This window comes from Pseudopodoces humilis, chromosome 2, assembly GCF_049639895.1.
Source record: "Pseudopodoces humilis isolate 2021_Gansu_Grassland_sample_001 chromosome 2, ASM4963989v1, whole genome shotgun sequence".
Classification (NCBI taxonomy): domain Eukaryota; kingdom Metazoa; phylum Chordata; class Aves; order Passeriformes; family Paridae; genus Pseudopodoces; species Pseudopodoces humilis.
In genome coordinates, this window is record NC_142201.1 from 12,893,526 (window position 1) to 12,919,436 (window position 25,911).

A 25,911-nucleotide genomic window follows, 5' to 3' on the forward strand; every position below is an offset into this window, starting at 1 on the left:
TGTCCAGCTGAGGCACTGACCCAGCCTCAGGTGCCACCTTAGGGAGCTAATCTACAAAATCAGAGAAATGGTCCTACTGCCCACTCCTTATCAAAACCATGGAGGGAAGTTACAGAACCTCTCTAGAGCTGCAAGGGAACCAGAGGGGCTGTAGAGCCACTCTTTTCAGCACAAGACTTGTTCAGCCATGTTATAGGATCTCATCTGCCATAAATACAGCAGTAGCTCTCTGATCCTCCCTTGCAGACACTGAGTTCATTGAAATCAGCAAACTGTAAAGCAGATTTAGGAATGTGACCCCCGTTACTACTTTCAAAGGACAGTCGGGGCAACTTCAGCTGAAAAATGACATGGTCTATTCCACCAGCTACCACCTAAATTTCCTTCTCTTGAGAAGATTACAGGTGGCTTATGATAAATCCTTTTGGGAGACACTACATCTCAATACAAGGCAGCACCAGCACCAATCCTGTATGAATCAAGGTTTTCACTGAACTGATTAGAAAACCTTTATTGCCCAGTAAAGCAATCAAGACAAGTATACATCCGTTTTAAAAATAAACAACCTTTGTAATCTTATGACTGTAAACAATTGTTTTATTGAGTGACTTACCTTCCCCCTATAGAGCAAAGCAGCTATTGCATCGAAGAGTCAGTCATTTAGCCAGAAAGGCAAACACTGGCATTGCCATGAGAAAGAAGAGTTTCATAGCTTTTAAAGCAGCCTGCTATAACTGCGCCTCCTGCTACCTTTCCAGCTGGCAGTGTAGCACAAATGGATGCTGGCTATTCCTCTCTGATATTGCAGTGGGCACATGCAGCTGCTACAGAGCAGCTAGTTGACTAATGCTACTTCATAAGAGGAAGACAGCGATTACCCCAAACACATAAAAGAACTAAAATCGAAGCATCTCCATGTCATTGTCAAATATGATGTTGCATTAAAAAATAATGTGAACATGATTGCAAATAAAAGCAGGCTGGGTGAGGCAAGTCTTGCCAAGTCATATTTACAGGACTTTGCTTGAGAGCAGCCAAGAGCACTCCAGCTCTGGTATTGTGGCACCAGAGCAGACTTTCTGCAAGCTCCTTTCTTTGCTAAAGGAGGCGCTTAGAACCAGATACAATGGTTTTGCTTTGTGTTAATCATTAATCAGAGGCAAGTAAAACGCAATGAAGGAAAGCAAATGTGCACACCATCGCACAAATACAAGCAGGTATTTGAAAAGCAGACCAGGTTACTGTGGCTAATTTGGGGGAATGGAGGTTGGGAAGAGGGAGGAGAGAATCTTGGAAGACAACACTTTACCTTTTTCATTGGGGAATTTCATTCACCGTAGAGATTCCCGAGTTTTTACTTCACAGGAGCAAAAAATGTCATAGTCTCTGCTGAAGGTGGTTTGACTTGTTGTAGTATGGGATTAGACTGTTTGAGCTGTGAGATTTTAGTCACCCGGGTGCTGGAAACATACCTCCCCAAGTCTCTTCCCTTTAGCAGCACTAATTCCCCTGTGTCACTGCAGTCTAGCTTCCTCAGCAATATACTGCAGCAAGCCTGTCTTATTTGCAAGGAGAACATCAGCACTGAAGGCGAACCTCTCTGGCAAGACTGACAGTGCAGTCCTCTGAAAAAAAACCTGATTTTATGAGGAAGGAGAGAGTCCAGGTTGGTCTGCCATTCATATTCTTATTTTCCAAGTGTTTTCATAACCATCAGTCCTGAAAACTGAAAGTGAGATCCAAAAGAAGAATTAGGAAGGGGGAGAGAAAACAGGTTTCATTGATTACTAGATTTGTAGATTATGGCTGTTAGTAAAAATGACAGCACCTCTAGTCAATGGGGTACAGGTTCAAAGTCTATTAATGCACTACAAGTAACATGATTTGGGGATCTGAAAAGAGAAAAATCACAATGTGAGATTTAAATCCTACTTTGTACTTTGAAAGGCACCATTTCAAGAGGGAGAAGTCCAATACGCCCCATTCACATGCTAATTCACTTGTTTCAACAAACTGGTATTCTCCTTCACCTCTTCACATTAGCATAAAATGAGAAGCTTGAATCTGCATTTTTCAAAAGACAACCAGGTTTCAAAATTTCCAAAATGCAACTATTCAAAGATGGTTCATACATGCTAAATGCCAGAGTATTGTAAATGCAATACTCATTTGCCTCCTGCATCCAGAATGTAATTTCCATTTTTATTTTAATCGCTAGTGATCCATTGTTCCAAGTTTCTTTAAATAAATGTCCCCCACTGCTGCCCATAGCTTCTGCAGAAACAATCTTGAATATTTTGTAGGCAAAAATAGCAGATGTGTTGAAATTTATGCCATTCCTCTCCAAAGTAGATGACTGATGAAATGCATATATCCAGGCCTGTGGAAATATGAGCCAGAAATAAATAGCAAATGAGATTATCTTTAAATTGATTTCTCTGCAGTACATTCTGATTAACCAGCAAATCAAAGAGTTTTTTTTCCAGCTGCTCCATAAAGATCACATTCTACCATTCTCTGCATGTGTAGCTTCTGGTATGTAAGTGCTTCTTTCAGTTATCAGCTATCTGAGGGCTTTTCTGCTCTGCTGTCCAAAAAGCTTGGTCTTCTTCCTTTCTGCCTGAACTTTCAAACAGGGGAACATTTGTTCTCCTTGAAAGACTCCTCCACAAAAGTTGTTGTTCAGATCTGCTACAGCCTGTTTCAAAACCAGTGGTCTTGCTGAAAGCATTCTGGCGCTTCTTAAGGTGTTAACACAAGCCCCAGGACAATATGTCTGAGCCACTGGGACATTTTCTGTCACTGGATTTTTTTTAGAAATCAAAACCAGTGTGTTTATCTGTTAGACCACCTGTCACATAGTCAGCGGTTACTTCAAGGACTCTGCTGCTGGTGTCATGATGAGCTGTCCAGCCTGAACTTCATAATGGTACCAAAATAACCAGAGACAACGTTCTAATCTGCCCTAATGATAATTTCCCCTCCCTGTCCTCCCAAATGTTAATGATCAGTATGACAGCAGTCTATGTGTCACAACAAAGAGCAATATTATGCCTTTACTTTTGTTCTGGTGCAAATGTGCAGCTCACTTTCAGATGCTAAACACCAGCCCACATGTTCAGCTGTCTGCCCAAGGCTTGCTTTTGCTGTAGCACGGCTGTGATGCCTTGGCTGAGTCTTGCTTAGAACATTCTTCTCCAGCTGCAAGAAAGAGTGTAGGCTAATGCCACATGAAAGTAAGTTCACAGGCAGAAGTGAAATTGTAAAGGCTGTAACAGCTGAAAAATACTGAGGAGGGGCAAAAGTTACAACACCCTCAGAAGGAAAGCAGAGGCTCAGCATACAGCAGCTTGGCCAGACAAGGGATCATGGTCCTCTCCAGAAGTCATGGAAATGAAAACTCCCCCACAACCAACAGCTGCCTACCTGCCTGGTAATACTTGTAATAATTAGCTAAAGTAGCCTGTATTTAAGAACTTAAGTCATAGTTAATATTTGAATACTACTTAGCTGAGTAGCCTCTTAGTTGTACCTGTGTAATGTATGTGTTAGTTGATACAAATACGCGCCGTGTGTTTCTGGACCTTGCAATCTTTTAGCATAGGAGAAGGTGCCCAGGGAAAAATGACCTATTGAGGAAAGGTTGCAGGTGTGAGCACTAGTCCTGGCTCTCTCCCTCCTCTCCCTCTGCTTCACTTCTTCTTGCCACACAGTCACACTGTAAGGCCTAAAATTACCAGCTCCTAAAACAGAGCTGGATAACATCCATAGCTAGACAGTATTGCTGTCTAGCAGAAGGAGTTGCTTTGAAGAACTTTTTTCCATGAATAAGTGGTATCAACAGGCCCTCTCCATCCATATTTAAAGAGAGATTAAAATTCTGACAGGGCTTCTCTAATCAGAAGAAGGAAGAAACCAGTTCTCACTAGAGGGCACATAGAGCTTGTATTTTATGCATCCTGTTCCAAACCAGAATGTAAGCTGAAAGTTAAAAACCAGCAAGGCTGAAAAGCAGCTACCCTATGTGGCTGAATTCTCCCAAAACCAAATTGCAGCATGCCTTTTAAATCCTTCAACCCCTTGACGTCATAGACTATAGAGTAGGATAGGGAGTGATGTTACTTCTCTGTATGAAATAGAATTTTTCCTGTGTCTGGTGTCATGTCCATCAATACAGCAGAAGAACAAATCCCTGGGACAGTCCTGAAAAGTATTTCATAGAGAGGCAAGGAGAAAGGAGGGAAGAAAAGTACCGCACAACAGGCACGTTCTTACTGATCAATGGCAAAATTCTCCACAAGCTTAAATTTGAAGAAAATACAGTATAGAGATCACTGACAGACAAATTCAAGAACTGCTCCTACACAAAGACTGGGAGAAATTTCAGGTTAAGTATCAAGAACAGTATCTCCACATAAATTTGGCCATTCGAGTTGTTCCATAGGGCTGTCTGTACATAGGGGTTTGCTTTGAGGACTTGGTATTTCCAATTGTTCACATTTTGGACTAGCTCTAGGCTGGTCCTGTGGGCAGGGATGGTCTGCTGGCAGCTGGGGAGCTCTAGGTGTGCTCCTGGAGCACATCTCCCCCTGTAGTTTCCCACAGTAGGCATCCTGCTGGAGTGCTCGGAGGTCAGCCCCCCTGGGCAGCCCAAGATATCATTAGAAACACGATTAGGAAATTTGTTTCACACCCACTAATCCAATTTAAACCGTTACTGTGGACACAATCAGACTGACAAGCTGTAAAAATGCATCCCTGAAGAGCTGTTTGCTTTGTGCCAGGCGGGGGAGCGGACTTCAACTCAAGCTGGAGAACCAGCCCAAGGTCCCAGCCCCATCTCTGGGTGGAGGGAAGGGTTCAAGAGCTGCATGTGTATATAGCCACGTCATTAACTTTTTTGTGTCGACAAGGATAAAACTCAAAGAAAAAGGCACAATAGGAGCAATTTCACTGAATTTGTGGTTATTACAACACACAGGAACACTGTATGCTGGTAGAGTGTCCACCTTGCAGGACTAATAGAGTAGGATCTGAGCAAGAACTGAGAATGGCACCCATCACCTGTTTTGAATTGCATTTTTTGTCTACAGGGATGGTTAAGAGGCAAACAAGCCTTGATTTTTACTTTTTATAGTATTGGTGATGGCAATATTAAGTCCTGTTGGGGACAGACTGCAAGTGAAAGTGGTAAAATATTCTATAAAAATTGCTCTTTCAAATCCGTACCCAGGAGGGGCTGCACAGTGCATTATTTCCCCGAAGATAAATCACAGATCCCCCAAACCTTCCAGATGTGTGACCGCTGCTAGAGCGGCAGCCAGGGTCGTTTCACCGCTTGCAGCCATTCCTTAAAGCAGCCGAAACAACACGTCCTCCAAAATCAAAGACGTCAGTATTACTTAACTACAACCGAAGGCGAAGAAATTGAGCTCGGTGTGCTAATAATAAACTGCGAGCCTGCCAGGGAAGGCAGGAAGCAGCAGTGAAGACACAAGAGGCGCAGAGAGAGCGGCGCTCACGGAGGAGCGGCGCTCCCGTGGCTGCGCTGTCTCCGCCTGCCATCTAGCGCCGGCGGCACCGCTGCGGACACGGGGCCCGCACGCCGCTCCCAGTGCCTCGAAATGCTCGGGATCCGCTTATCGGAGAAAGTTACAGGGAGTGGGCTCAGCCTGTAGAGACCACTTATCCTTAGGTGGAGTCCCTGAGCATTCCACAGGGAGTTCGCTCCGTAATCTGTGACATAACTTACCCTGTGGCTGCTACAGTGAATTCTTCATCTGGGAAGAAATGTGGAAACCAAGGGGGTTGGGGGGAAAGTCGGAGGTGTGACACAATTATTTTGTCGTATTCCTTTATATTTTTTTTAGCAGGGTGGGGAATTACCTTAAATACAGCGATTTTGACTTCATTAGCAGAATTAAGTTTATTCTCGTGGTGTGGTAATGAAATCCTTAGAGAGACTATGAAATAAAAAGAAATTAAATGGGAATTAACTGTATTTTCCATCATGGCACGAACAAATTCAGCCTTTTTAGCTAGCCCAGTGACAGTGTGCTGGAACCTCGGAGGCTAATGATACTAATAATCTCTCACTGCAATTTTTTTAGTGCAACATGATTGCAGGGGTTTCTTCATCAACTTCAGGTGGCAGAAGAGTACAGAAAGAAGATAAGAAAACTTTAAAGTAATTAATCGTATGATTTTAAAAAAACAAACAGCCAGCTGACACATAGTCACACTTGTCTCACCTCTCTTTAGGAGAGACTTTCAACAGGATTGCTTACTCACTTGGAGGAAAAGCACTGATAGCAAGTCTCATCTTAGCTACAACTGTTTACAGAGAGGATTTGCCATAATGTCAAGGAAATCTGTTTAGTCTGTTGGTGGAAATCCTGCTGGAGGGTGGGATAAGGTCAGTAATATTGGCCAAATCCTATTAAACTAATAAAGGTTTCAGATCACTTCCTCAATAAGAGCCATTCAGAGAGAAGGTTTACGACTAGAAAATTAAGAATGATAAATCCAAATGAAATCCTTTTAATCTCTCTCCATTTATCAGCATTCTTTTCCTTCAGGGAGAGACAGGCTAAAATTGATGATGAGTTGCTGGCAAAAGACTAACATTGTCTCTTTTATAATGTTACAAAAGCAATTGAAAATCCCACTAAAATCATTACAAGAAGAATTTTAACTCATTCCTTTGCAATGGATTCATGAATGCAGCTTTGCTGAGGAAGTTGTAGCACAGGCAGGAGTGAGGCTCACCCGAGAGCTGGTTCCTTGTGGCACCTGGCCGCTGCTGGTTGCTGCCTTGCAACGTGACAAGCCACTTTGGCTGTTCAGGATCTGAACAAAACACACACCTCCCTGTGGCCTCCCAAGGGATGCTGTCTGCTGGGCCAGCACTAAACAACAGGACAATTTATATTAAAAGCAGAGAATGACTTGAGACTACTATTAGCTTCCAGAAGCCATCTGGTTTTCTGACACATGATTATACTGACAGCAAAGACCGTCTTAACATCACAGTTACTTACCTGGGGTCTCAGAGCTGCCTTGGGCCCCCTGCAGGCAGCCAAACAAGGTAGAATCTCACAAGGGAGCTTTGGCAGACATCCCCCATTTCAGTAAGGGCCATTTTCCCCAGGTGGTCTGGGGCAGGAGACTATGATCTTTGGGCTTCCAATAAGAGAATTTCAAAGAGAGGAAGAAGCATGAATGAAGAGGTTGCCTAGTAGAAAGCAGCATGTAACCAAAAGGAAAAGAAATGGAGAAAACTATTGGTTAAGCTTCATCTCCTTAACATCGTTCCCAGACAGACAACAGGCAGGACTTATTCTGCCAGATGATCTAAAGCCTTTGATTGCTTATACAGTGTGGGTTCTTCAGCAACTCGAAGTTGCCAGGTATGTCTTTTCTAACACAGTAGCTGCTCAGTAAGAACCAGGGAAATGGCCAACATTATTTCAACAGAACTTGAAATTTAATCTTTTTTAAAAGTAGAAGCTAAGGTACATAAGGGAAACAAATAGCTCTAGGAAAACAAGCAATCATTTCCAATCTAAATCATGAGTGTTAATGTATTAGCCCCTGTCATTTAATTGGCCATGCTCTCTTTACCACATTAAATACAAGCAGTGTGTGGGGATGCTCAACACAAGAGGGGATAAAGATGGTCTCACAGCTCTGAGTGTTTGACTTAGGAGATATTGCCCATAACTAAAGCAACCAGATCAGAGGGGAACAATTTTTTTCGGAGCACAGAAGCCACAGCAGCTGATGTCATGAACAAAAGAAGGCAGATGAATAGAAACAGAGCAATAGAAAAAGGAATATGAGACTTGCAGCCCAGAATTTCACAAGCAATAGTAGTTCATAAGCAGTGAGCTATAAAAAGCAAAGCTGACCAAGAAAGGGAATCATCTGCTTGCATGAAAATGCAAATCCCTACCACGTCTATGTTATATATTAGTATATATATTAGTTCTGGCAGTGTGAATGGGCATGGACACAAATTACAAATGCTTCCTTTGTGAAAGAAGAAAAATAAACTCTATTTACGTTCATCAAAAAAATGCATTGAGAAAAGAAAGCTCCAAACAATTATGGTACTGGAATTGTTCAAAACATGTTACCTAAGTCAGAGATACCATTCCAGTAAGGAAATTCCCAAGAGCTGACTCACAAGTACCTGGAACACAATTCCTATCTCAGTGCAAACAGTTGCCATAGATATCTTTGGACAGGTGAGAAGAGCTGCCCAGAAAGAACCACATTTCTATCCCAAATAGAAAGGCTATAGAAACAGAAAGGCTGCTTCTTGAGGTAGCCTTTCTGCCTAAAGAATGCTGCTTGACAAAGATTTGGGAGATCAGATGCAATATAAAGCATCTGATGCTACTTCCCTACCTTTGATGACTTTCTTTTTTGTGGGAGACTCTGCTTGGAGGTCTTAGGAGTTTAAAGGCAATGCTGTGAGAAAACACAAAGAAAAACCCCATGTGCTTTTTCATAGGCAAGCAGAGCTTACATACCACTCTGTGCCACTGCTCCCCCAGCTGAAACTGGACCTCTGGTAGGTTGCCTGCTCACACAGAGAGGGCACTTCTCCTTGTCAGTACCTGTCAAGTCACACCCTGCTTGTCAAAATCCACAGCACACTCACACCAGGACTAACACATGGGTGGAGCTGGCTACCAGAGATTAAAATCACTCCTCTCCTTCTCAAGCCCTATGGTGACCGGTCACTACTTCACTGAGTTGTCCTAGTGCCATGCTCTAAGCTACAAGGGTAGCATTGTTTATCAGAAAAAATACCTGGTTTATACCAGCTACTCTTATCCAATAATAGAGAATCACAGAATATACTGAGTTGAAAGGGACCCAAAAAGATCATTAAGTCCAACTCTTATGTGAATATCCCGTACAAAGCCACAGCCTTGCCATTATTAGCACCATGCTCTGACCAATTAGACTATGTCAGGATGTTGGAATTCAGGGCTCATGAAATTAAGGTAGAAATTTTTTCTGTGTTTTCCAACTACATTTGTTTCACCCATGTACACATCTGCTTTCCTAATTAATTGTCCTTCCTGAACATCCTTTCTTTCTAAGAATTATGGGGCATTCACATTCCTAGGAATGTTCTGAAGGATCAGAACATGGGTGTCCTGAGAAGGTGCATCTGAAAATTTGCAGAACTCAGGCTAAAGTCCTAATCAGTTTATTGTCTCACTTCAGGGAAAATAGAAACAAGTAAATCTAGGAAAGTCTGCATTAACAGGAGAAAGAGGAAAGAAATTAAAAAGCACATTTCAAACTAAAAAAAACCTCACCATCCTAGAACATAATTTTTAATTTTTCAAAATTATCATTAAAAAGTATAGCTGTATGGAAAAACAGTCTAAGTAAATATAAAAACACCTTACACAGCAGATACTAACACTGAAAGAAGAGTAATAAAACTCTGGGGAAACCAAGCACACCACTTTCTTGCTAAGGAAATTAGTCTTTTTACCATTAGCCTTTACATAGGTTTTGATGTTATACCATGTGTTAATTATTTCCAAATCACAAGTGCAAACACTCACCCTGATTGGAAAATTAGCAGATTTCAAACTCAGGTAATTTCACCCTAATGAGGAACTTGTTGAACTGAATTTAACAATTAGCTTACACCCTTTGCTGGCTGGGTATGACAAGGCTACAGGGAGACACCAAAACTCAAAACTCACCTTTTTCAGTAATTGGCAATAAAGGATTAATATAAATTCAAAAATTGTTGCCATGCTGTTTCTAGTTCCTGCTTCGGCTTTTAAGGCAGGGATTTGCCAAGGGTGATAGATGAAGAGTTATTGCTTGTACTAAACAGCTCTCACTTTTGCTAGGTATCAAGTATCAGCAAAATGGATTTCACAGTTTAAAAGTGTTAAACTTCTGATTTATCGGTCAATATGCACACCATGTGGGTAGAGCTAACAAGCTAAGGTGCTCACCACCCTTGATAAGGCACTGGAGCAGCCAGGGCTGGCTGGCCTGCTTCAGCCAAGAGTGGAAGGGTTGGTTTCTGTGGCTGCTTGGAGAGGGCTGAGCCTTGACATTTCTCAGCTGCTATTGTTGGGCTACTTGGTTGTACTTTTACAGTTTTAAATGCTTTTTTGTTGTTTTTTCCTCACTGAGAACCCCATAGCTGCTAAGTGTCTCTGTATCAATATTCTACCCCTTGGTAGCAATCTTCCCTTTCTCCCTATGGCTCTGCTCTGCAGAATGTCTGGCAGGACTTTCTCACAGCTTAGCAGTTCTCCAAGATGTCTGCACCAATTTCAGCTTGTGTGGAAACTGTTCCTTAGTTCCCAGGTGACATCTGTGATCTGATGCCTGAATCTCTACAGGGGAGACTGACACTCTTCAGCTGCTAAATTGCACGGAGGAAACAGGAGTGATTTTATCCTACCATTAGTTCTCTACATATGCTGTGATCCTACCTGCATAAGGGATGTTGGGTAGTTAGGTCTTAGAGAATGGGGCCTAGGTGTAGTTGTGAAAGGAAAAGACACCTGCAAATTAAAAGGAAATTGCCTTTGGATAATTCTCTCTCCTTAGAGCTGACCAAAATGGTCCCAAATATTGTCAAAATTTGTCTGATTTCTCACACAAAAATGTAAAAAATCTTCTTCCTGGTTTTCAGTGCACTTTCCACAGTAGGGATTTCTTTTCCTTGCTTTAAGAACAATAAAGGCTATTCTGAGACTTAAGCAGCACACCCACTGCTTAATTTTTTCTCAGTAAGTGGCATCAGTATAGATGTAACAAAATTCTTTTGCATGCAAAGAAATGGCAGCAAATATTGAAATGGTGGGGGGGGGAAGAAAGAAAAAGAATATTCTGCAAGAATAGGTCTTTGAGCTTTTTCAATATGTTGCTTTGATTGTTTTTATATTGTCAACCAGTACAATGTAGAGACATCGTCCTCTAGATTTCCCTGCTTTGGCTCACTTCTGCTAAAACAAAGATGATCATGCTGATTCAGACAACTGTTAGAATCACCTAGCTAACACTTTGTGGGATCTATAGCAGTTAAGAGATCAGCAGTCTATCTAACCCTCTTCCCCCAGAAACTGTGTCCTAAAAATAGTCATCCATTTCACCTGGGAGTTAAGCAGGTGCAAGTACATTCATGAGCTGTCCTGAAGGAACACATGAATGGCTGTCAGCAAAAGCAGCAGTCAGACTTTTTTTGCAAGGGTAAGGAAGCCAAATGCCTCAAATTATTCAAATTATTGAATAGGTGGGGTTGTTGCCACAGACCTATTCTAGCATTTGCATTAGGTGTGCAGCAAATGATTGCTGTTTTCTCTGTTATCCATGAGTCTTCAGGGCTTCTCTACTGCTTATACTAAATCTACCCATGCCCTAACTTGTCCGATTTACCACTGATTGTATTCCTACAGAATCACAGAATATGCTGAGGTGGAAGGGACCCATCAGGATCATCAAGTCCAGCTCCTGGCTCTGGACAGGACATCCCCAAGAGTCACACCCTGTACCTGAGAGTGTTGTCCAAACACTTCTTCAAATGTGCCCAAATCACAAAGCACTGTCCTAATCACTTCTTCTGTCAGACTTGGTGCTGTAAGAACTTCCCTGGGGAGCCTGTTCCAGTGCTCAGCCACCCTCTGAGTGAAGAGCCTTTTCCTGATATCCAACCTAAACCTCCCCTGACACATCTTCAGGCTGTTCCCTTGTGTCCTCTCACTGCTCACAACAAAGAAGACATCAGTGTCTGCCCTTCTTCGCCTCACAGGGAGTTGTAACTGCAGTGAGGTCTCCCCTCAGTCTCCTTCAGGCTGAACAGACCAAGTGACCTCAGCTTCTCCTCAAAGCCCTTCACCACCCTCGTGGCCTCCTTTGGACACTCTCTAACAGATTAATAGCATAACCCAAATTCTTCCCCCTACTCCAGCTCAACAGCTGTTGCTGTGGGTATTTTTTCTTGGCTTTTCTTTGGAAACAGACATTGCACAGAAAGTAGGCTCTAGCTGTCCTGAGTCTGCAGGCATGAGCCTACACCCTTGCACATCCTCCCCACATCCTCCCTGATGGGTACACACGTGATTTTTTCTCAAGCAAGGGAGAACAAGGCAGAGCCAAGTGTGAGGCTGCAGGAGCAGACAGGACAATTGGAAGGTGGGATGTAGGGATAAGAAAATCTATAGCCAGCACAGCACCCTCTTAACTCCTGAAACACATCCTTTGGGTGTTGAGTCATGAGGTCTGAGACATGAGAAACACAAAGGCATGGCAAAGTTTGCCTTTCAAAGAGCTCTGCTGAGGGAACCTCTTCAAGGTTCCAGCACTGCCCATGCTGCAGCCAGCAGGAGCCCAGACCACAGTCTTCTGAAAAAGGAGGAATTCAACTAGTGTTGCTTTAAAATTAATAGCTTGAAGGACAGGTGGAAAGGAAGATCAGGGAGCAGCTTCTGTTTTCCAACCCACTCCTGCAGCATTACAAGGTGTTAGAGATTTCCTCCCCCTTGTGTGTGGGCTGGATTCCCCTACGTGACACCAGGAGATTTCATGGCCAGTGTTCACTCTCCTGCTTGCATCTTCAGCACATGGACACCCAAAGCATATGACTCATCTTTTCCCATGTTCTAATAAATTTCTTCCACGTGCCTGAAGCCTCTTAGCCCTCAATCACACGCCTCTGTGTACACTTATCTCTGTTTAATGTTGTTAATCACAGAAAACACTGATAATATTACCTTTACCCTTCCTCACACAATAATCCCAGGCAAACATGGCATAAAGGTTATGCACTCACCCTAACATTTATTACTTTACTACAGCTATATAAAACAAGTTGTGAAATTTATTTTCTAGTTCTTGTCAACTGTTTTCAAATACTTCAATCACAAACACACGGTTGAAAGTGACCTGAAAGGGATGGTTATCAGAATTGAGACTGGAGGAATTTCCGGCTCTTTGTTTTGTTTTTCCATCCCCAGACTGATTAAGGTCCAACTTGGAGGTGGTGATTTGCAATGTTTTCATTTTAAGAATAAATATACCTTATTCATTACCTGAATGTAGGCCCTGCAATGAGGCCACCTGTTTCCAGGCACCTCCATTAGGCAGGACACAGCTATTAGTCTGAGCCAAAGGAGGGCAAGAAAGTCTTAATTAAAATAAAAAAAGGAAAACAAAATTTGTAACAATAAGGCCCACACATTCTGCTGCAGTCACATAAGATATAACTCAGGAAAGCTCTTAGTCATGTATTTAAGAAAATGTATGTCCAATCTTGCCCTGAAAAGGCTTCTGTGTAAGTAAGTGATGTTTGTAATAAGATCTCCGTGACTGTACATAGTAAACAGATTTGCTGCCAAACCCAAAGTCTGCTTGACAATCACCACAGCACACCTTATTGCTGAAGTATGTCAGACGAAGGTCACAAGTATTAAATAACTATCCAAAAACACAGCAGCTAGTGATACCTGTGGATAAATGAGGCCCACACTGATATTTACAAGATGTATTTGACAGGCACTGCAGAGACATGCCAGATACCAGCCCAACAGTGATGAGTGAAGACTTGTGCTGTGCTCCAGCAGCCTCCTCTGGACCCACAGACACAACTTCTTACACACTCCATCAGTTTTCAAATGCACTCTCCATGCTACAGCACATGGATCTGCTTTTCCATGCCACAGATCCCACCCATCAAAGCATTCCCTTGCAGAACCACTACAGAAAACACAAAGATGCCTTACCAACTCAAAATATTTTATTTTCCAGTTTTGAAGCTTATTGAACTCACAGCAAACCATCCCCAATGCTTTAATGAAATTCAGTATTACTCTTCACACCTATATATGTACCTGTGGCCTAAATTACACTGATATAAAGCAACTTTAGGAATATGCTGATAGTCATAATGTTAAAATATATTAAGAAGATTTCTCATGTTAAGAAAAATTAGCTGATCCCAGTTAATTCTAATGCACTCACTCTAATGCAGAGTAAAAAATTTCACATAAATTATTTTTCAAGGATAAAGTGCAGATTCTCTCAAATTAATGCAGTTCAAGAGTCTGTATTAATTTTCCAGAATGTCTACTTAGAAAAAGAGATTAAATATAAAAATTGTGTCAAACATTTCAAAACAAAAACAATTCAAGTTTCCTACTATAATGGAATCCTTCAGTTGTTAAAGAAAATATTGTTTCTGACCTCAATCAGAAAGAAGAAAACATTTTAATTCAGCCCCAATTTCTGCTTCAGGTGGTTCACTAGTTGTTTTCAGAATATTTAATTTCCCACCAATTCCCAAACTGAACGCAATATTTTAATTCAGTGTAAGCTATAAATAAAGCCCCAGTGTGTGTTGGAGTGGGTCCAGGGAAGGGCCACAGAAATGCTGAGAGGGCTGGAGCACTTCAGCCTCTGAAGACAGCCTGAGGGAGATGGGACTGTTCAGCCTGGAGAAGAGAAGGCTCTGGGAGGAGGCCACCTTATTGTGGCCTTCCAGTACCTAAAGGGGACTACAAGAAAGATGGGGACACCCTTTTCAGCAGGGCCTGTTGCAACAGGACAAAGGATAAAGGTTTTGAACTAAAAGAGGGAATATTTAGACTAGATATAAGGAAGAAATCTGTTAAGTGAGAGGTCCAAGATAATGGAATGTGTGGCCCAGAGAGGTGGCAGGTGGTCTATCCCTGGAAACATTCAAGGTCAGATTGGATGGGGCTCTGAGCAACCTGATCTAGGTGAAAATGTCCTGCTCACTGCAGGGGCTTGGACTAGATGACCTTTAAAGGTCTCTTCCAACCCAAAATATACTGTGACTCCTTCTGCCTAGCTTTGTTCTCTTGCCCTTCTCTGGATACACTGCAGCACCTCCATGCTCTTTTTGTCATGAGGGGTCCAAACCTGAACAAAAGATTCAAGGTGTGCCCTCCCCAGTGGGACAATCCTGCCCTGGTCCTGCTGGCCACACTATTACTGATACAGGCCAGGTACCATTGGTCTTCTTGACCACCTGGGCACATGGTCAGCTGGCTGATGACCAGCACCCCAATAGTCCTTCCAATCGCTCCCATCCTCATGGACCCTGTTAGTGCAAGGATCCTGAGCATCATTATCCCCATTTACCAAGCAGAGAACCACAGCACCATGTAACACCACAGACTAGTGGCAGAAGACATCCCAGACTCCAAATCCTACCTTCCTTTTCTAGGCCAGTGACAGAGAACCTGCTGTCCACAGGAAGAACACCTGACATATTTACAAACAGTAACTGTGTATTTACCAATTTAGGAGGTGAATTGCCAAGGAATGTAAAAATCTTGCCCTAGAGAGAGATCATTTTTTCTCTAGGTGGACAGCCCACATGGGTTTGGGGATTTCAGAACAAGCATCTGAGACTATATATACTGATCAGAATTAGCTATGGTGAGCTCACGTCATAGAGTGAGAGATGATCTATGATAATGGAGGAAACACGGAAAAATGCTGTGTTGGACATATGACAGCAGTCCAGGGTGAAATAAGATTTCTAAAAGTCAAAAAAGATGAAAAATAATTACCCTGAATTAACTCTAAATCATGGTCATTCTAATAGCTAAAAAATAAAAATAAAAGAAAATCATATTGTAAGACAGTTTGGCACCATCAAGTGCTCAGTAACAGTATAAAATGGTATAAAATCTTAGTAAATCACATGGTGTAAAAACACTTACACCATGCATACATGGCTGGAGAATCAAGAGTTGTCTTTACTGCTCCTTCAGTACTGCAGCTCACAGGCATTTCTGCCAGAAGTTGTTTCGACATGGACAGTGGCTATTTTTGGTGCAAGAATATACAGGTTCCTGAAGCTGATCTTACAGCTCCTGCACAACAGGAGCACAGGAAGCTTCTAAACCTTTGCCAATCCATCTTCAATAACTGCACCATTCAGGATAATCTTAGGAGTCTGCTTCTTGTCCCCGGGTTCTTCAGCTGCACACTCCGGAGGCTCTAGGTCATGGTATTTTCTCCGATAGACCACTCTGGAGATTACAGTTATCAGAAACATTTCCATGATGAGCAGCTGCTGGGCTATATCTGCCAAGAAAAGCGAAAAAGGGAGACAAAGAAAAGCCCCCAAAAGGGGAAATTACTATCATACAAAAAATGAGTAATTGGCTTATTAATTTTCACTTCTCTAACAAACTCTATCATCCTGTCCCCATGTCTCTCACACTCAGCAATGACATCAGTTACAGAATTCCAGCATTGCCCATCAATAAGTGTGCAATAAATTATGCATCCAAAAACACAAGAGATTCAACAGCAGTTATGCAGGTTGATTTCTTTTCCTCTCATTTCTGATTCCAGCTCTTCTCATTATCAAGTTGTTCTCTACAGCCATGACAGCTATAAAACTTTTGTTCTTGTTTTTAAACTAAAAAATGAGATTCTCCAAAAGCTAGTGATACCGTGAAATTTGTATTTTGGGAAAACACCAGAGATTGCATTAGCCACACTGAACTGGTACTTTTATAAGTAAATGAAGAACATTCTTTCCCCAAAAAACTTACATGATCCTCTTGCTGTAGAGGAGAGTGGTGGAGCACAGGGAATTATTTTTTGTGTAGCGAATATGTTGATAATAGTGGTCTGCAGGTGGTTCAGAATGACAATAAACTGCACCAGAAAGGGAAAACAAATGTCTTAGCTACTAGAAAGGGGTTTATAGTTCACATAACAATTCTGCTTTGATAACAGAACTTCTTTTGCCTCATTCCTCCTTGCTTGTCCTCCCTTTCCCCTCTCTACCAGCAGGGTGCCTGCCATTCTGCAGAATTCATCTTAAGGTCAGGAGGATATTGCTCTGAATAGGAGAGTTAAATTAATCCTGGACTTGAAAAGTATTTCTTCTCAGCCCATTCAACCTCAGCTGGGAGGTACATTATACACAGACCTCCCAGCAGGGATTTCAAATAATACTGAGTTCTGAATAATAGGTAATAGTGTTTAAAAAATGCCAGTTAATTTGACCCATGAGCTTATGTTCTTCTTTAATGGAAGAAAGACTCAAAGAATATTTTTCCTGTTGTCTCCTCTTTTTGCCACAGCAGGTTGAAGTCGTGGTCCCCAAATGATATGAGACTGGCTTCTTTGCCAGAAGGTAGGAGGGACTCTTCACAGCTTGAGTTCAGCAACCACCACTTGCCCATCACATTGCACTGAGCCAAACCTCAGCTGCCATGGAGTCATCCAAGTGCCTCTGTAGCTGCTGCTGGAACTGCCTGAGTCTAAACCCTCACATCAACAGAGTTTGCCATCCCAAACCTGAATTCACCCTAACAGAGCTTTGCAGGTGTGATCATCCTGTTACTGCCTTTACAAGTGCTTGCCTCACCTCAGTGCCCCAGCCTTCATGTATGTCCTGTTCAAGGACCCATATCCAAGGATTCTGCTGGACTCTATTCAGAGTGATGTGGAAAAGGGTGGCCTTGTCCCTGTGCTTTTTCAATCTAACCTCTGTGGTTCTCTTCCTTATTATTTAATGATTTGCAGCCAGTATTTTCACTATTATCTAATTCTGAAGTGCAGAATGGCCAAGAAAAACACTGTTAAAGCAACATATTGTGGAATGCTGAAACAGTTCAAACAACAGCCGCCCACATAATGCAACATATCCTCTCTGAGGTACACACCAGCATTTTAACATTGCATTTCAGGACACCACATCTACAAAGCTTCCTTCAAGTCCCGCAGAAAGTGCTGTTGTGATTTTAGCAGTCTAAAGATAAATAGATTTACATGGCTTTCACATCTCCAGCACTCCTGAGAGACTAAAGTGGCTCAAAGTGAAACTGAACGGCAGCCAAGGAGAGTGCTTCAAAGGGATGCAGCTTTAATCAGGTAAAATGATGGCTTTGCACAGTGTATTTAATGGGAAAAAATACCATAAATTTTCAACAAAGGAGCAAGAACTAGAGAGGCAGAGTATTATCAGTAGTTAAGAGAAATTCTTACCAGAAATATTAAAGTTCTTACCTGATAAAGAGCAAACTTTGGGATAATGTTCTTACACTTAAGGAGAATCCTAACTTTTCGAAACATGATTCCCACTGCCCACAGAGCAAAAAGGGTGAGGGCACCAATGAAGCAGCTGATCCACAGTGCAGGTCCTTTGGGAGACAACTGAGAAGCAAATCACACAACCTTATACAAACTTACTTTAGCGTTTTCAGGAAGAAGCTGTGAACTGGATGATGTTAAAATGCTTTTTTCTATCTCCATGAAAGCTGGTGGCAGCAGCAGTTGCTGGGTTTTACATGGGGAAAGCACCCAGTACCAAACTGAAGTGTTGGCACAGGCTCTCCTCCTGCAGGCACCAGCACGGAGATGTGTTCAGCCTGGGGAGGTGCCAGGTGACACAAGCCCTCAATGTTGCAATTGCCAGCCATGGAGTGTATGCCTTTTCAGAGACCCCAGCAGCAGCTGGCAATGCTCAACAGCTCATGAGAGTGTGTTCAGCCTGACATCTCAGGTGGGCTGTTCATTTTATAACATGAAACGACAAAAATATTACTTTAAGTCTGAGTTACCCATAAGGTGCCAAATCATTATCAGATACAGATTCCTCCATAATTTTGCAGGTTACATGGCACAAAGCAGAAGTACTGTACTATCTTTTTATTTTGCACAGATAAAAATCACCATGACTTGCTGAAAAACATAGAATTAGGCTTCCTGTTATTGTGCCAGTACATACACTTTTTTCTTAAGGCTGTACCTTACAAAACACAGGGCAGATACACAGGGCAATTTGCAGTCCTGCTATTCTAACCATACAAGCTGGGAAATGCATTTGAACATAATCTGATGCCCAGCCCCTCCCTGCCACCCCCTGATGCCCAATTCCTTTCCAAGAGAGTCGAGGAAGGCAGAAATTATATCAGGATCTCAAAAGACTACAGTAAGGACTCACATGGAAGTGGTCTCAGATTAGTTGTAGGCTAAGATAGTTACATCAGCCCTAAAACCTATGGATTTTGAGGACCATCTCTGATTAAAATAGTTACTTACATTGTAAAGGACATAATTGCCATTAGTCCAAAGCACTATTGATAAAAATATGAGCACAGGCCGAAAGACAGCAAACTGAAAGGTGCCCATCTTCAGCCAAAAGAGGGTTTGCCTGGCCAAAATAAAACATAAAGTAAAATTAAATCAATTAGCTAGGCCCAGATCTTATTAGCAACCTTAATAACATTTTCTGGATACTGTCAACTGCAAAACTTTTGCAATCCTGTAGCATGTTACTAAAATTTGGTGAGGAACAGCTTCAAGATTAGAAAATATTTCCAAGAATTTCCCAATGTTTATTTAATAAAGCCTCTACAAAAATAGTACTTTTCTTGCTCTGCAGCAAGTATGTACTAACCAAAGCTGGGTAAAACATGATGTCTTTCTCTGCCCTGAAGCCAACCAGGGAGACAGTAGCTGCATAACCGGTTTCTGAACAATGATGCCATTTGCTCTTGCCTTGTTGCCTTATTATTTCAATTCTCCCATGAAATTGGACAAACCAGCCTGTTCAGCCACTTCCTAGTCCTGTGGTAGATCAAGAAAGGGAATCACACAGACCTAGTTGAAAGGACTGGTAGTTTTTCAGTGCATCATGAAGAATACCATGTAAGAATCTGGGTTTGCTCTTCTATAGTCTAACAGAAGAAAGGAACAGCCTCTCACTTGGTAAATTGCACAAGGACAGCAGGACAGCTCAGGATTCCTTCACTTCTGTCAGTATAACGTGGGTCCAGAACACACATGTAACTTGGCCAGTCAGCACTAAAGTCCACCAGGAAAGGGGCAGATGAACTTTCTGACAGAGGGCATAAAAGCAGACTGACTGAACTCTCCTTCGGCTTTCACAGGAGAAGCTGCAGCTACTACAGCTGTCTCATGTTTTAGTCTGTTACTGTGCATTATTTCCCACATTTTCAGTGTTGTTTTCACTGGAGTTCCTTGGGCTCTTGACACTGCCATCAGAGATGCTGCACAGACAACAGGCTGCCATTTAGTGTGCTAAAGGATATAGCCACGAACCAGGAATTATAGGAATTCCTCAATGAATATAGCTAATAACCACAGGATTATCAACAGTACAAACACATGTGGAAAGACCTGCAATGGGCCAGCCTCTCAGTGTGTGCCTTTTCAAAGATTTATTAGTCCCAAAGGGCTTTAAATAATAATAGATAGGACAAACAGTGCAGTCACTGCAATGGCACGAATTGTTTCCCTTGTTAATAAGGGCCCATCTTTACTGATCACCAGATCTCTTCTGCCACATCTCTCCCTATTGCATGGATTGTTACATTGCCTCATCTGTATTTTGTTATTCTCCCCAGCACTGCAGATATGAATTTTTTTTTTAAAAATGGATCCTTCCCTTGGGGTAGCTCCCTGTTTCCCCATAAGATACCTATGGAAGGAACATGAGAAACATTACTTTTCTCATGTATAGCTTGCCAACACATTTTTTTTAAAAAGGTACCCTGCAATGGAAAAAGGCTAGAGATTAGAAGCAGAGAGCAGATGGGTTTCCCTGTGGTGCAGACACTGGAGAAGGAGGCCTAAGCCCTCTGCAGAGCAAAAAGCCTTTTTTAATTTTAAACAGACAGCTGTCCTTCCTGCCAGTAGTAGTAGGCGCTGTCTGGCTCCTGAAATGAGTCCGTAGTAGCTGACATCATCCTGCATAAGCTGCCACTGGGCTGAACAACAACAGGGCAGAGTGGGGGATCCTCTCCCAATCTCCCAGCTACCACAACCTATACAGAGGGTGACAGACATGGGAAGAAAAACAAAATGCATCTTTGGGTTGGTTTACTACCTCTTCTTCGTCATACCGTCCCCTTGTAAATAATTAATGTTACTCTATTAAAATAAAATTATGGAAATGAAAGTTTAAATTCTAATACCAAATGAGACAGCTTAAGGAAAAATGATTGTAATAAAAATTAGAATTTTTGAAAATGCATCAGAAACCATTGTGCTGTGTTCTGTTTGATGCTTTTCTTCAAACAGATCATACAGTCCTCTAGGACCCTCTGACACTAAAGCCCACACCCTCATAGAAAAGTCTCTTTTGTAAGCTCAATCTCTTAGATTTTGCTTATAATGAGAGAAACAGCTTCATGCTCCATGCCAGTAGGAAAGCTCAGGGAAATACACGAGGTGTCCAGGCTGTGGAGTGGTGTGTAAGTGACGGGGTGATGTTAACCAGAGCAGGAGCACCACCAGGCAGTGCTCAAAGGAGGACAGGTTTATGTTACAGTATATTGGCTCCTGTAGCTCTCCATCCTTACCCCACTTCTCAAAGATGCTTTAATGCTAAGTTTAGAAGAAGAAAACATCTTCTTTTGCCTCACCAGACAATGCCATTTCATTGAGAACAAAGCTTTGCAAGAATTACATCTACTTTTTGTTCTAAAAATTATATTAATCTCAAGTAGTTTTAAAGTTCATGTCAGAATGAAACATTTCAATTTTATCAAAGTGAGAGAAATTTTCTATCAAGAGAGCCTCCATTTGACAATTCTGTTTGTGAAAAATACCCAGTCTCAAGATTGGGTATTTTTCCCTTCTGGAATGAAAAGAAACTGAAATGTCAATTATTAGGTTTTCTAGAGCAGAAATTTCTCTTCCCACACACCTCTCCATTATAGGAACGAAATGAATTAATGGTAGTGTACAGCCCCAAAGTGATGATGCTGTTTAAAAGAGACATCTTGAGATGGCCTGAGACTGACTTTTGGGAAGCTTTGCTGCTAGCCTGGCCCTGCCAAGCAGGCTGAATTCCAGCAGCCGTTTTCAAGCTGGGAAATCATAAAGGGACGACTCACCTGGTGATGGGCACACGAGGCAGACAAGGGCAGCAGCAGCAGCAGGGGCCGGTGCTGATGGTGAAGCGACCATTTTCAAACCTCCTGAGGAGCATCTTCTGGCCTCCACACTCTTTAATCATCATCATCAGGAACTTGTGGATAACTATGGCAAAAAATCTAGGAGAGGAAGAGTATTCCAGCTTAAACTTGCCTGTGTGTCTCATATGCCTGTGCAGGCCAGTGCCACCTCCGTACAGGGTTTTTACAGCTTGTGCTTGGCAATCAATGAAAATTCTAGCTCTATCTTTGAGACACCTTCTGCTTTCCATCACCTTGGAGGAGCAGAACAGCCCTAACCTCACTGAAAGAGGAATAAACTGAGACACAGAGCATGTGTGGAATTTCACAAAGCTGATTTGGCGTCTGGTTGCAGAGTCGGTATTAAAGCACAGGCTTTCCTGGCCCCAGTCATTCTGGCTGTATTTTTCCATAAGTTATCCGGTTCTGACTAGTCTGAGCTTTTTAGAACAAGTCCTCTTTCTCCTCAAACATGGCTTTCAACCAGCAAACATGGCTAGGTTCACATAAATAGCTATCACCAAATGTGCTGGCCCAGGCAGGGTGTGGTTCCTCTGCAGACAAAGCACCGACTCCTGCAACCCCACCTCTCCCTCCTTTCCCAGCTGCACATTCACAACCCTACCCAGGAACTGCAGATTATGCCACCAAACATGGGAATCCAATCAATAAAAGAGGTCCTCTGCTGCACTGCCTGCAGCTTGGGCAAGGGAGAAAAGGGAATTTGAATTCCCTTTAATTTAAATAAATTTAAATACTTGAAGTGCCACAAGACTGTATTGTTGGAATTTTGTGGTGATCTGCATTACCTGCACACGCTGCTACATTCCAGCAGTGTTCCCTGCTACTGTGAGGTCCCTCCTCTTTTAGTCATCCCCAGGTTTGGAGTGCTCAGGGCCATGGCATAGCCCTACTCGGTCCTGCCCACCAGGGCTGTACCACCACCTCCAGGAAGCAGGAACCACATTTCTCCCTTCTCTGTGCATGCCGGAGCTGTCATGCTCACACATAAAGTGCTTTCATCAGGACAACTGTGGAATATTTTTACATTGATATACTCATCGGGGGCTCACTTGGCACCATTAATAATAGACCTCCAGGGCTCATCATTAGTAAAAGTGCAGGGAAGAAGTCACAGGCCAGACTCTCATTCCACATGGCATGCAGAGAGAGGAAAGACAGACTACTGCTCCAAAGAGACTGTCAATCTAAGGAATCAATTACGTGCGAGTCACAGATCCTTCATACTGATGTTCCCACACTAGGGGACTGCAGCACTGGGAACTGTTTCAGCAATTTCCACCTCCAAGGAAAGAGCTGCCAAGAGATTTCAACTCAAACAAAAAAATTACTGAATTGTTAAATTTACTGAATGACAGTGTTACCAAGAGCAGCAGATGTTAAAAAGGAAGAAATTCAGTGTTTGGAGCAACACCTAGAAACAAGCAGAATACTCACATTCCTGCTGTGAAATCTGTAAACATTGTTGAGCGAGGAACCCACATGCCAATGCATGAAGTAGTAGAGATGACCTACAGAGAAAAGGGAGGAAGGTTGTCTGAAGGGCAGAGATAAATCTCATGTGGCCCCTGTGGATTTTCAGAGAAGCCCTATTTTCAACACTGAATTTTATCTCATTTCTGTGTTAACTTACTGGAGCTGCAGCATTAATCCAAATTATGATTGATCTTTTGGAGGAGGGGATTTTCCTGTAGATGTAGACTGCTTCCTCTATAAACACCAGAATGGCAATGAGCGTCATCAAAGTCAAGGTTGCGAAGAGAAATCTCCCTGGTAGGTCAAGGCCTGCAGAGAGAGAAAAGAAAACAGGAAGTCCTGATTTATTTCATAAGTTTTCTAAATATTAATGTAACAACACCATCTCTGAGGAGCTTCTTTGGTCAATTCCTGCAAATACTTACGCTCATCCCTAGTTACACAGGCAGACCAGTGATTGACTCCACAGAACCATTCCAATACTGAAGTTCATGACTAAATCTTTCCAGGATCCACAAACAGCAGGTGGGAAGAATATGCCTTCATCTTCTCAAAGCATTATGCAATAGTCCCTTTCAGAAAGGGGGAATTCTGGGACAAATATCCTTCCGTGAATGTAAATATGCAGCAGAAATAAATTCATAACCTGGGAACTTTTCCAGGCAGGTTACAAGCAAACATATATTCACTCAGTATTACTTCTCTGCTTCCATTATATGTTCATAGGCATGCTACATGAAACTTCCTTAGGCAGGCAAACTTACTAGAAGCTTCATGGAATTTTGTAGGACACACGAACAATGTAAGGAAAAGCCCCTGATATACCTAGCCTGATATAAAACTTGGTGTCTTCACCAAAATCTGTTTTGCTTCTCCCTTAAAGTTGCATATGGGTATCAACATTTCCCTATCCCCATAGGTGATAGGTTTTATATCTCCATTGACATTGGATATGGATATCAACTTTGACCCACAACTGACAGTTGAAGTGCATTTTGTCCCAAGGGATGTGTTTCCAGAGACAGAAAAAGGCACTGCAGTGGAGTCATGCTTAATTTAGGAGAAGTTCAGTACTAACTCCTGCCGGACCCGCAGCCGACCTGAAAGCAAAGCAGAGCATCTGCCCCAGCCTCTTTAACCTAACCTGCTTTAAAAAACCCCGGCACTTCCAGACTTGGCTGCAGGCGGGGCAGTACACTTCTCAGTCGACGTCTCCACTCCTCAAATCTCACCGGACGGCGCCCGAGACCCGGCGCAGCTCCAGGGGCCGGTTCAGCGCTCGGTTCCGCGGGTCCCGGGCGGCCCCGGCGCCCCCCCCGCCCTGTTCTGTGACATCCCCAACCCACGGCTCCGGGCTGGGGCCACGCTGTGCTCTCGCCCTGCCCCGAAGCCTGCTCGGGCCCCAGAAAGGAGGAGGAGGAGGATCTGCCGGGACAGGCGGGTGCCGGCCTCCGCTCGGGGATTTCCTCGCCGGGGAAGAACGGCAAAGGGGAACGCAGGGACAGGGCCAGGGGGACGGGCAGGGACAGGGGTATGGACAGGGACAGGGGGACGGGCAGGGCCAGGGGCACGGACAGGGAGAGGGGCACAGGTAGAAGCAGCAGCATGGGCAGGGCCAGGGCCAGCCCCTGCCATCCCGCCGCGGGCAGGTGCCGAGGGCGCTGCCGGGCAGGGGCAGCTCCCGGGTGCCCGGCGGGTGCAGGCGCCACCCGGCAGCGGGCAGCCCCCTCTCCTCCCGCTCACCACTTACTCCGGAGAAGCTCCTCCGAGTAGGGCGGCTCGCTGGCGCCGCAGGACGGGTTCAGAGTCCCGTTCGCCTCGCCCTCCATGGCTGCGCGGCCGCCGGCCCCCTGGCGGTGCCGGGGGCTGGGGACGGGCGGCGGGGTCGCTGCGTGCCCGGGCGCCGGTCCCTGGCGAGTGCGGCCGGCGATGCGCGGCGCGGTGCCGGGGCCGGGCCCGGTTAATGATTACCCCGAGCCGGGGCGGGCGGGGACCGACCCCGCGCTGCCTCCTGGCGCCCCGGCACGGCGGCACGGGCAGCGCCGGGCCCGGGACAGCGCCGAGCCGGGACAGCGCTGAGCCCGGGACAGCGCCGAGCCGGGACAGCGCCGGGCCCGGGACAGTGCTGAGCCCGGGACAGCGCCGAACTGGGGCAGCGCCGGGCCCGGGACAGCGCCGAGCCCGGGACAGCGCCGAGCCCGGGACAGCGCCGGGCCCGGGGCAGCGCCGAGCCGGGACAGCGCGCCCACCCCGCTCCCACTCCGCCTGTCACGGGCCACGGCTGCTCCCGGCTGTTCCCGGATGTTCACGGCTCTTCTCGGCCGTTCCCCGTGTTTCTGACCGGCCCGGAGCTGCTTGCAGAACCCAGCCGGCCATCCCCGGGCCCATATTGACAGTCCCAGGGTGTCGGGGCACCTGGAGCCGGGTCCCGGCAGCCGAGGCGGGG

The 25,911-nt window shown here is 44.0% G+C and overlaps 2 protein-coding genes across 2 annotated transcripts; both read right to left on the reverse strand.

The window, feature by feature from the left end:
• Positions 1–1,648: 1,648 nt before the first annotated feature.
• Positions 1,649–9,523, reverse strand: LOC148184789 (uncharacterized). Its single transcript, XM_088068546.1, has 5 exons — positions 9,447–9,523; positions 8,413–8,475; positions 6,769–6,908; positions 5,887–5,963; positions 1,649–2,380 (listed from the first exon to the last, which is right to left on the reverse strand). The coding sequence occupies exons 1-5, from the start codon at positions 9,521–9,523 to the stop codon at positions 2,027–2,029; spliced, it is 711 nt and encodes a 236-aa protein (XP_087924672.1). The 3' UTR covers positions 1,649–2,026.
• Positions 9,524–13,771: 4,248 nt separating this feature from the next.
• LOC102114093 (organic solute transporter subunit alpha-like) lies at positions 13,772–25,365 on the reverse strand. Its single transcript, XM_005516850.3, has 8 exons — positions 25,216–25,365; positions 23,623–23,774; positions 23,427–23,500; positions 21,909–22,067; positions 19,087–19,198; positions 18,052–18,198; positions 16,587–16,692; positions 13,772–16,110 (listed from the first exon to the last, which is right to left on the reverse strand). The coding sequence occupies exons 1-8, from the start codon at positions 25,292–25,294 to the stop codon at positions 15,923–15,925; spliced, it is 1,017 nt and encodes a 338-aa protein (XP_005516907.1). The 5' UTR covers positions 25,295–25,365; the 3' UTR covers positions 13,772–15,922.
• Positions 25,366–25,911: the final 546 nt, after the last annotated feature.